Raw genomic sequence first — 12,234 nt, 5'->3', positions numbered from 1 at the left:
CACCAGCAAAAGAGTGAGGCACGCTGTTAAAACCACTCAAACACACTCCTGTATCTCTGAGGTATGAAAACAGGCCCGCTAGCAGGTTAGAACAAAGAAAAGTTTCAGACGGTGAAGGCCACCCAGGTGTTGGACCTGCTGTGTGGGTGTTAAATAGATCACGTATAAAGGTTAAAAATAAATAAATGCCCACTGTGAATGAAGATGTTTAACAAAGAAAATGTGAAAGTTTCTTCTTCTTGATTTTCTGTTGGCACCAATAACAGAGTATTAGGGCCACGCTAAGAAAATAAGAAAAATAATTGCGAGAATAAAGTCACAGTATCAAAAATAAACATAATATTACAAGAATAAAGTCATAGAATTATGAGAATAAAGTCATATAAAAATCAAGTTGTAGTTTCACGAGAATAAAGACAAAAATTACGATTTCATGCTTTATTCTCATAATATTATGATTTTATTCTCACATTATTTTGGCTTTATTCTGATCAGTTTATGACTTTATTTCAAATGAGAAAGGATGTCCAAATAACAGCAAAGATGTAAACACTGGTTAAGATTGTTGGCAGCGGTGATGGTTGTGGAGTTTAAGAGCTGCAGAGAGGAAGGATCTGTGATAATGCAACTTTGTGCTTTTAGGATGCAGCAGTCTGATTACTTAAAATGTTAATTCTTCAAAAGAAAACACAAAACACAGCCAAATAGTATCCCATTTGCATTAATGTGGAAATAAAAACATTTCTTGTGCATAATATGCACCTGCTGAACAGATCTCACTTCTGTTTAGTTAAAAAATGTTACTTTTTAAATCGTAACTAGTTGAATCATCTCCTGTTGCTTTACTTACACCACTGGAAGTACGTTTTATAGATCTAAGACATTTCCCTGACGAACAGAAGATGGAAACACGGTTCTCAGATGTAAGAACTGCAGCATGTAGAAGAGACATAGTGAGGGCCTCCGTGTCTCTGCAGCTCTTCATTTTGATGTAAATGTGGGGCAACCTTGGAGGTTCGAACTGGGGGAGGAGGCCAAATGAAATGCAACTGGAGGGATCTTTTGTGTGGCCTCCTGTAAATCCCAAATGTTCTCAAGAAATGAAAACAAAAACAGCGTGAGCGCTTGGGCCGGCCAACTTCGGTCGCCTCAAGTGACGTACCAACTGCCCCAACAAAGAAAACCCCACTGCAGGCATTCAGTCGGCTGTTTTCCAGAATACTCGTCCCTCCCCGTCCTGACCAGGCATTTACAGTGTCAAAACCATGAAGGGAGTCGCCCACCGGGAGTCCTGCAGCTGTATGAGGCCGCCGTACATGGTGGCATGTGGCTGGGATTAGGAAATTTCACTGTGGATTAAAATCTTTCCAACGCCTCCATGGCCACCAGCTAAAAGGAAGGGAGTCCAAAGCTCTAGCGCAGATCCAAGGAGAACGCCGGGCCCAAAGTCTCACTGAGCAGGTACGTCCAAACTTTACTGAAACTCCCAGCGAACTGCTGCTGCAGGAACAATAATGCAAGACAAGGTTTGTTGACCTGCTAATTGGTCAATTATCTTTCAACAATGACAGAAGTTTTGTAGAATAAACAGGTGTACTTAACATTTATGGTATGTGAATGCTTCAGGAATCATTGAGAAGAACAACATAAGTTTTTAGTAACAGGAAATAAAACAATATATAACAAGAAATGTTTCCAGTTTGACAATTATGACAAAACCATGGTGATATTACATGTCATGATGTAATATCACCAAATTATAAAGCAACTCTTCAGATAATAAATATATTTTTTTATAGCATGCCAGGTTTATGTATGGTCTTGAGCCTTTAACTGGACCATTTGGTTTGAAATAGCACCAAACCACTGTTCTGTTCAGTAACTGAACTTATATGTAACACAATTACCCTGATGCACTCTTACAATGATGAAAAAAATGTGCATGTTCATTTGCAGAGGTCTGGCTTTACTACTTTATCCAAAAGTATGAAACAATTCAGATATACTAATTTCAATTTGCTATCAATTTCTGAATTTAAATATAGCTTTTTCCTTGATCAAAAATATTAGAAATATACTCCTATTAACATAGCTGTTATGGTCGATGTCTGACATCACACTTCCCCAACATCAAGAAGATGGAAATAAACATAATTTTTTAATACTAGTCCAGTATTACTTATGGGACCATAATATTTATTAACTAGAATTCCTGCAAACATAATCTTCCAATGGTCTTTGGGGATCTCAGAAATGGTAGCAAAACTGTTTTCCACTTACAAGCTGGAAAACCTGTGAAAATTATCAATAACTTTTCTCATTGACCAGGCTAACTGCTATAAGCAACAGAAGCCAATAATTCATATATGATCTAGAGATTAAAACTGGTGAAGAACTTCTGACTTTTCAAGTTTTAATTCCAATTTCTGAAGGTTTTCCAGTCGATTTTCTGACTTGGAATGTGAAAATGCCAAACTCTGAGTAGAAATTGTAATTTATATACAAATTTTAGTACATAAATGATAATTTGAAAACAATAAAACACACCAAACAATGTTTTTCTACTTGGGTTTGGCAACCATGCAAAAATGTGATTGCAAAGTTTAAATAAGAGTTCTATTTACTACTTTTCAGAAGAATGTTTGCTTTGTTCAAGCTACATTGAAGTAGCAAGTTCAATTGAGTTCCTTTGAATCAAGACTACACCTGTTCAGTTTCCTTGGAACCATAATTAAGAGAAAATTGACCAACATATTTTATGTGTATTGATGATTTTAACTATGGCACTTTACAAAAAGTAATGTCTGCTAATGTTTTACCCAATTGTTGACACTAGGATGAATTTATGTTTTTGTCTAAATGATGTAAAGCACTTTGAACAGCCTTGTTGCTGAAATGTGCTATAAATATAAACTTGATAGATTGTCTAATTGATGTGGAGGGAATACAAGTAATTATTCTTTCTACATCTGATATTACAAGGTATGTTTTGAGACTGCATAGATATTGTTTGATTACTAATCCTGCATTTGTTTCTGCAGCTCCAGGATGTTCCAGCTGCTTCCGGGTCACATCCAGCCGCCTGGCCACCGAACCCGAAAAAGCCGTTTGGTCACCAAAGACGGACACTGCAACATCGAGTTTGGCAACATTGAGTACAGTAACCACTTTGCCTTCGTGGTGGACTTCTGGACCACCTTCGTGGAAATCCGCTGGCGCTTCGTCCTCGTCCTGTTTGTGGCTGCCTTCACTGGCAGCTGGTTCATGTTCAGCCTGTTGTGGTACTGGATCGCAAAGAGCAACGGGGACCTGACGGCGCAGAACCAAACAGAGGAGCACGTCCGTTGTATAGACAATGTTAACGGCCTCACAACGGCGTTCCTGTACTCACTAGAGACACAAACCACCATTGGTTATGGTGGCAGGGCGCTGACTGGGCACTGTGCTGGCACGGTGGCTCTGATTATCATCCAGTCTCTAGTTGGCGTCTTCATCAACTGCTTTATGTGTGGCATCATCCTGGCCAAGATCTCCTTGCCCAAGAAAAGGGCAAAGACTGTCACCTTCAGCAATACAGCGGTCATCTGTCTGAAGAAAGGAAGTCTGTGTCTCCTTATTAGAGTGGCCAACCTTAGAAAGACCTTACTGATTGGAAGCCAGATTTATGGGAAGCTGCTGAGGACGACCACCACTCCAGATGGAGAGACCATCATCCTGGATCAGGTGGATGTTGACTTTATGGTTGATGCTGGCAAGGATAACTTATTCTTTGTTTGTCCGCTGACACTCTACCACGTCATTAATAGATCAAGTCCATTTTACGAGCTGTCCGCTGACACTCTCCCCCTACAGGACTTTGAGTTGGTGGTGTTTTTAGACGGGACGGCAGAGTCCACCAGCTCATCATGCCAGGTACGAACCTCGTACATCCCACAGGAAATCCAGTGGGGCTACAGCTTCCTCCCCATCATCTCCCGCACTAAAACAGGAAAGTATCGAGTGGATTTCTCAAACTTTTCCAAAAGTGTCCGAGTTACCACGCCGCACTGCGTCCACTGCTTTGAGACGGACGTAGACCATAGGATGCCCAACAAGGAGAACCACATCAACCAGCTGAAACTGGGCATCGACAACCTGGGCTTCCAGGTGATCAACATTCCTGAGCCGGTGGATGTCACAAAAATGTGAAACATACCTATTCTAGCGGAAAGGTCAAAGCTACAAGGACCACTGAAGATAAAAATAAAAGGAAGGGAAAATTTCCACCAATAAAACTCAGAATTTTTGGAATTAATCTGAAAAATGTTCTAAAATAAAAATGGACATATGTGTTTGAAAAGTCGAAAAATTTCAATTTGGACATTTAGCCTCAAAAGTCTAAAGTTTTTGCCTTTTCAAATTCAAACTTTTTTCAAGAAAATATCTGACATTAATCTCAAAATTTCCATGTATTCTCTAGCAAATATTTGACTTTTCAAACTCAGAAATTTCCTTGTTTTTTCTAGAATATTTCTGAGTTTTTTGGCAGAAATCTACTCTTCCTTTTCTATCTGCAATAGCCATAATATGCCATTGAATAAAGTCAAGAAATAAGTATGTAGGTCGACTTTTATGAAACCCACTTTCACTTTTACTCTGTTTCAAGTATTTCAAGCACTACAGACTACAGAAAGGTTTGGCTGTGAAAGAGAACGGTGAAAACTGGCCCCTGACTGGAATTAGACTGCTCATCACAATGAGACCTCACCTGGAGTTTTTATGGGGATAAATAGCGGAAGACACATTAAGGTTTTGATACGGTGAACATAAAAGAAAGAAAACAGTGAATGGCACAGTGGGCATTTCTTGAGAAGATTAGAGTCTGATCCTGTTCTAATGAGAAACCGTGGGCTCTAAAGTCTGTTATAGAGAATGTAGCAGAGAACAAACTCGCTTCAAACACTAACCCTGTGGTGTTTCAGTCATGTTGGCACGTCCTGTATCTCAAGATGACGAGGAAACAGCAAAGGTAGCTATAAATGTCATAATTTAGTTATGGCCAGTCTAGATGCACAAGGTTGTAATATCTCAGGGAACGTAAGATCCTCACCTGGAATAAAACGTTTTTTTCACTGTAATTTGTCTTACTGCTCATTATTGCCATAGTAATCACCCATAACTACCAAGTTAGAAACCCTGTTTGAGTGAACATTTCTCAGTGTAATTGCAGTGCAGATATAGGCTGGCAGAAGTCAAGGTAAGGTCTTGTGAATAAAAGTTAACCTGTGGGAATTCGTTTGGGCAGCCAGTCCATGCCGTGAATAGAAATCACAGTGGTGTGTTGACATTTTGCAGTTTGAAATGAAGCTCAAGAAGACACACAGTCAAGCATTCTTAGACATTGTGAGGAAGCAACTGTGTACAAGATATCTCTATACTCCAACACATTTTGAAAATAAAAACCCAACTTTAATTTGAGCTTTTTTATGAGATTTTCCACATGGAGTTTGAAAGTGAGGGAGTCGTTGATCAAAGTGCCAAGATACTTATACGTGTAAACTAGCTCTATTTCATTTCGTTTTGTGGTTTTATGGATCTGGAAAAATGCATACATTTATTTTTATTTGTATTAAGAGCAAGTTTCAAATTTATTAAAGAGTGCTGGATAGCAGCAAAGGCTTTCTGTAGTAGTCCATGCCTTATGACAAATACACTCATTAAAAACTCTTTCTACAAGCTCAAGCTTTAGGCTGGACATTTGACCATTTATCTTGGCATTATGGAGGTAATTGTTTAAGTTTCCTACCACAGGCCAGGCTTTTAGCCATCATTGAGAAACTCCCAACATGGTTACGGGTGGAGTTTGGGATTCCAGAAGCTTAATGGTGGCCTGTTGTATCATTTAAAACCCAGCTTTGATGTTTGTTTGGGATTATTCTAAAAGTTCAGAAATTACATTGCACTAGTGATACTGACCACTAAGATTTGCACAAATACTGATAATCACATTGGTAGCCAATTTGGGATTATAACTCTTTGAAGAATGTGAATTAATATGAGCTACAACAACATTTCATTATCCTTTCGGATCAATAAAGTATTTTTCAGTTCGAATTGAATTTGGGATTAGGTGCCTTGCTCAGTAACATAGCAAGAGGAAGATGGAATCAACCCGACAACTTTCAGATTACAAGTTGCCCCTCCTGTCCAGTTGAAACATCGTCTGTTTATGAGATGAAGTTCAAGAATGTGAAGGTTTTCCTCCTTTTTGTAATTCCACCCACTTTGTACTATTCCATCAAAACAGCAATGTACAGTATTGCTAGTTGCCAACACCGCTATGCTTGACAGATGGTTCTTAAGTTTAAAAGCCTTACCTTGACTCCTCTGAACTCTACTCTGACCAAAACATGTTTATTTCCAGAAAGCATTCAACTTCTTAGCACATGTCAACACGCCTGCAGTGTATGTCAGGTTTAAGCACTTCCAGGTCCTGCCTTGATCCAACTGTCTATTATCTTCTGCTGAAATTTAGACACAGAACATATCAAAATATGACAACTGAATGGTATTATTTTTGGCATGAGCTATCTTGTAGGAAAACAAATCATAAATTAAAGAAATTTTCCACAAATATTTAATGAAAACTAGCTATTCTTATTTTTAAAAATATATTAATTTAAACTGAGTTTTGTGTTTTTGTTTCACTATTTAAAAAAAAAAATTATCCAGTATTTTTTAAATATAAAATAGTAAATTTTTTGCTATTTCTTCACAATATATTATGTATAAGATTTATAAATCTTTAGAAATAAGATTGTATTAATCCTCTTACGTGTTTGCTTTTTAAAATTTTTTCTTCTCTTGGCCAAATTGATACATTTTTTTAAAAAGTCATCTGCGCCAGCTGCCCCGACCACTAGAGAGCAACAGTTCACTTCTTCGCTACAGTGTGATGATGTGCTTCACACAATTACTTCAACAATTATTGTCTGTTTGTTTTTTTTTTTCTTCTTTTAAATCTGTCCCAGTTCTGCCAGCAGTCTGTCTTTCATAAGCTTATATGCTCAGAGAAAAAGCTCCAGCCAGTAAATTCCTGAAGCTTACACTGTCGCACAATTTCAGGAATGGCAGCAGGTAGAAACCAACATCACCTGGTTAAATTCATCCTCCTCACCATGCAGACCGGGCGAACCAAACCAAAACACGTTGTTCTCTCAGAGACTGGGCCCAGTTGTTCATGTAGGACCATCTTCTGTCGGCGAGTTCTTTGATCCCATCTGGATTAGCGGGAGACAAGTTAACTGGGCCTTATCTGCATAACAATGAACAGTTGAGGCGGATGGGTAAGTTTGAAGCTGATGAAGCCAACAAAGGTGGATTTAAAAAGAAGAAAGGGCGTCCTTCCAACTCAGCTAGAGCTTCCCCATCCATAGTTACTGTTGCTATGGTGAACTGAAGGTTCTAGAACCGCGCTGGTAACGCCGGAAACCGTCAACGGTCCTACGTCATTTTTACCAATTTTACGGTGATTTGATTGGTTTATGTGTCAAAAGACTAAAATATTATTTAAGAGTTGCTCTAACTTCTAACTTTATATGTGAAAATAGAATAAATGCAGCATTTTGAAAAAGGTAGCAGCATGACGAATAGTGTAAAAGTTATTAGCTTCTTAGCCTTTAAGGCTAGTCTTACCATGTAGCAGAGAATTTCTTACTGGCACTAACACCTTCTCTTGCGATGTGGTTTTCTGATACAAACAAGAAAACAATGGCAGCACTTGCTCCAAAATTACAGTGGGTTTTAAAATCTTGGTATTATGCACATGCACGCAGTGAGCAAACTTTGCTAGCAAGAGCAGGTTTCTGTAGGGCAGTGGTTCCCAAAGGGCTGGGGGGGCGGGAAGCAGTATGGATGAATGAAAACAAAAAAACAGTTACATAAATGTGTTTCACTGTAAAGATGGTTTGTAGTGTGTTTTGTTGCAACCTGAAGTGTGAAATAAACCAGTGTTTCCCAACCCTGGTCCTCAAGGCTCACTGTCCTACATGTTTCAGAGGTTTCCCTGCTTTAATGGCCTCATTCAACTGACTGCAGTTCAACAAACGCCTGTTAATCAGTCGTCAATTGAAATCAGCTGGACTGAAGCAAAGAAATACCTAAAACATGCAGGGCAGTGAGCTTGGAGGACCAGGTTTGGGAAACACTGAAATAAACTTCAGTGGAGTTTGAAAATAAAATATGTGTATAGGTTTATGTCTGGTTGAACGATGTGTGAGCCCAGTTGATGTTTTTCTCTTTTTTGGGGGGGATTTTATTGTAATCCATAGGGGGGCCCAGAAAATCTTTGGGAACCATTGCTGTAGGGCGGCGTTTCCCAATTCCGGTCCTCAGGCCTCCCTGCCCTGCATGTTTTAGGTGTTTCCCTTCTGCTACACACCTGGATTGAATATATGGGTGATCAACAGGTTTCTGCAGCACTTGATGATCATGCAATCATTTGAATCAGCTGCTCTGGAATAGAGGCACATCTAAAACATGCAGAGCAGGGAGGCCTGAGGACCGGAATTGGGAAACGCTGCTGTAGGGCATAGGATAGTAATATAGGAATATGAACTGTATATATATAGATATATATTCTTTTTTTAAGCCAAATTGCCAGGTAATGTGGCTTGAAAGTGAATTATAAGATTGTTTTTCCTCACACCATGACCAAATAAAATTTCTGATTTTAATGTTTTTTTTCTTCTTTTTCTTTCTTAAAAAAATTTGCAAATAAAATGAATAAAATATGATAAAAACATACTTTTATTTTGATCATTCGTATCTGTTTTCTTATCTGAATTCAAAGTTTCTGTAGGGCAAAACATGCTTGTAAAACAAGATGGCAGGTGCTGGACAGGCTGACGTCATTCTGAACTGTGGAAGAACAAGGAGCAGATCCCAATTCTCCAAAAATAAAATATTTATAAATAAATTTGATTAATCAATAAAATCAAAAATACAATTAACTTTTACATTAAGGTATTTTTTTTTTATATAATTTTTTTGCCTAAACCCAAATTCTGATCATGATTGATTTGTATAAGTAGGGTAAAACATCAAAGCGGTTAAATACTTTTTATAGGCACTGCAGTTGTGTCCTGTTTTTAATTTGATGTGACCTCTTTCTCCTAGAAAAGTAAAACTCTCCAGTCATAAAACACAACTGAAAACAAAAGAACAAATTCATCCCCAGTTCCAAATGTTTTTTATTCACATCTCCTGGATCCACATAGGAAGCAAATGATGAATATTTCACATGTAAACATGTTGTGTAAGGTCACTTGAATGTTGAAATGTAGCAACAAGAGATGTTCCCCCACTGAGAGTCTTCTTCAACAATAAACCAGCCTGGCGGTACTTAGCAGATAGCTTATGTAAAGCTCAGCATGCAGAAGAACTTTCCCAGCAGCCTCCTTTTAGCCAGCAGAACCATTCAATGTGGGTCAGGAAGGAAATGGGAGTTTCAGAGCCTTTTCTTCAATTTTTCTTTTTATCTGGAACAAAACCCTCAGAAATAAGTGTTGATAAGATATCCTGTGGTTTTGGCACTGATAATGCAGTCCAAAAGGCAGTGACCAGCATACAAATCAAGACATTTTGTGGGAAAGTGATAGAATGGGTTTATTTACATGTCTGCAAAGAGACAGGAAGTAGGAAAGTAACCAGTGTTCGCTTTGACCAATTAATGCTAACCACTGCACAGCCCTGCTGCATTTCAATTAACCATTTAGCTGTTAATTAATCTGTGCAGCTACTTTCATTCATAATCGATTCCTGATGTGTAATTAGACACTGATTCAATAACTTCAGCACCCAGTAAGAATAAAGACACCCTATGGATTTTAAACTCTGCCTGAGCATAAATGTAGTTTAATTTCCTTATCTGCATGTGGTCATTTTCATTAAGTCTTTTAGTCTCCATTTCTTTTTTAAAAATGTTTTTTTATTGGTCCGATGTAGTATCCTAATTTTAAATGTTATATTTTCATTAATTGTAGGTGCCAAATTCATGTCTGGGTAAAATGAATTAACTAATGCCTTAGTCGTTTATGAAGGCATGTGAAATTATATTTAGCAATATTTTAATTGCTATTTATTTTTCAAGTGGATACTCAATATTTGGGTAATAGTGACTGGGACTTGATACCATTGTCAAGAGTTTCTCTATTCAGGCGATTTTTGACAAGACTGTCCCACTGTATTCTACTTGCACTCATGTTTTCAGTATAAATAGTTCAGAAAATACTAATAATTGTTGGGTTTTTTTTTAGAATTTAGAAATGTTTTTCAAATAAATCTACATTTGTAGAGAAAAACGGCCATCGTTATTTGGTGCAAAGGTTTCTAATGAAAAGTTACAGCTGAAATCACTACAGTAAATTTGACAGATTATTGTAATCATAATATTAAACATGTAAGCCCTTTAAACATAACATTTTAAATGATTGGAATTAGTTTTTAAATGTTCTTTGTTTTATTTTATTGTAGAAGTAGATTTCGATTGTTTAATATGACGTCATATTGATCATAGCCAGTTGGAGTTTATGCTAGTTTTTTGGAGCAAGTACCGCCCACTTCAACTTGAAAATAAATATTCTTATCCAAACATAAAGAGTTCAAGTTTAAAATAACCATCCATCGAACGTAAATATTCCATCCTGAGGCGACTTCATGGAAGTGAGAGAGAGAAATGTCAGGCTAAACTTCGGGGGAAGAACAAAGGATCGCTTCCCAATCCATCGACCTGAATATTTCAGTTTGGACTGACACGATGGATCAACAGACTGACGCCGTCCTCTGAGCCACGTTGCTAAAAATACTTTAAAGAGAACCAGATAAAGTCCCCAAAGTGAGCAAAGCAGCTGCTCCGGCCTGGAGGGTTGCCGAGCTAAATTCAGACGTAAAAAACATTTCAACTTTTTTTTAACGCCAAAATTTTAAAGTCTGAATGACGGAAACTTTACTTTTCCGCGTCCACGCACCCGTTTGGAAACATCTGTGTGTTCAGAGCGACCGCTTCAGCTGCCAGCAGCGATGGGCATCATGTTTACGTCTCAGTACAGTATGGCCTAATGTGCTGGGTATAAATATTTCAGTGGGCGGCCTGGTTTCTAGTTGTCTCTCAGAGCGTTTAATGAGCGAGAGTCTCCTCACTGACAGATGGAGAGATCTCAGAGTGGTCATAATTTACCCTCCCATCAGGACCACTGATGTAAAACAGCCACACACCTGCTCACAGGAAGACAAGTGAAGATTTTATTGCTCCTGCTCGACATTTATTACCACTATAAATCTGGACTTGTGCAGTAGCGAGACTCTAGTTCTGAATGCATAGTGCAAAACTCTTAAAGGTGACCTATTATGCTTCCTTGAACAGGTAAGGACAGGTCTACGGCCTGAACATCATTACTCTTTTTGCAACAAAACATTCTTATAGAATGAGATTTCAGTCTGCTCAGTCCTGCCTCCTTTCAGAATAAGCTGTTTGTCACTTTAAATCCAAATAATGTGCTGCTGGCCACAAAACTCAACGTTTGCACTCACACGTGAAAATGGCTACAAACAGAGGCTCAATTATACAACTGTACATTTTTGAAAAGCGGAAGTGGAGCCTGCTACACAATCAACAAGAATGCAGCAAGTGGTTTCTGGATGGCAAGTCAACTGCAGAGCACTTATCTTTTCCAGCGCACAACAACGGTCAAACCAGCTGACTGGAGCTCAGCTTGGGTTGCTAGGTAACAGCGTAGTGTGACTCAACAATCAGGAGGTTTTTGAAAAATCCACATATGTACTGACATCGCATTAAACGTTCTTGTTTTAATTTAGCATTACCAGAATTATTTTTTATTTCAAAATCCCTCAGTAAAAAGAGGGAAGCACCTTTTTTTTTTTACCTTTCAAACTTCATTAAAAAGAAAAATGAATGGACCAAATACGCTAAAGTAGTAATGATATTCAGTAAATTAATAAATACGTCCCGGTGAGTATTGTTTGTGAGATTTAAAGTACATTCTGAAAATAACCTTTAAGCAAAGACTAACCTTTTCATTAAGGCTACATTTCTGTTTTAAAAATTAATTTTTTATTGGTCTAAAGTAAATTTGAATATTAAATACCCTGTTTTTATTACGTGTAAGTGAAAAATCACCTTAACAGAAATAAAGGCTTTCTTTATTTTTATCAAAGAAATAAAGAAAGCCTTCGTTC

The 12,234-nt window shown here is 37.9% G+C and overlaps 1 protein-coding gene across 1 annotated transcript; it reads left to right on the top strand.

Moving 5' to 3' along the window:
* Positions 1–998: 998 nt before the first annotated feature.
* Positions 999–5,117, top strand: LOC114152591 (ATP-sensitive inward rectifier potassium channel 1-like). The gene is made up of 2 exons (XM_028030521.1): positions 999–1,461; positions 3,042–5,117. Exon 2 carries the CDS (start codon positions 3,049–3,051, stop codon positions 4,186–4,188), a length of 1,140 nt encoding a protein of 379 aa, XP_027886322.1. The 5' UTR covers positions 999–1,461; positions 3,042–3,048; the 3' UTR covers positions 4,189–5,117.
* The last annotated feature ends 7,117 nt before the right edge of the window (positions 5,118–12,234 follow it).

This window comes from Xiphophorus couchianus, chromosome 11, assembly GCF_001444195.1.
Source record: "Xiphophorus couchianus chromosome 11, X_couchianus-1.0, whole genome shotgun sequence".
Classification (NCBI taxonomy): Eukaryota; Metazoa; Chordata; class Actinopteri; order Cyprinodontiformes; family Poeciliidae; genus Xiphophorus; species Xiphophorus couchianus.
This window is presented reverse-complemented; position numbering and strand designations above follow the sequence as displayed.

What these genes read in the sequence shown, in the direction of transcription:
- LOC114152591 (XM_028030521.1), top strand. Translation starts at nt 3,049, where the DNA reads ATGTTCCAGCTGCTTCCGGGTCACATCCAGCCGCCTGGCCACCGAACC.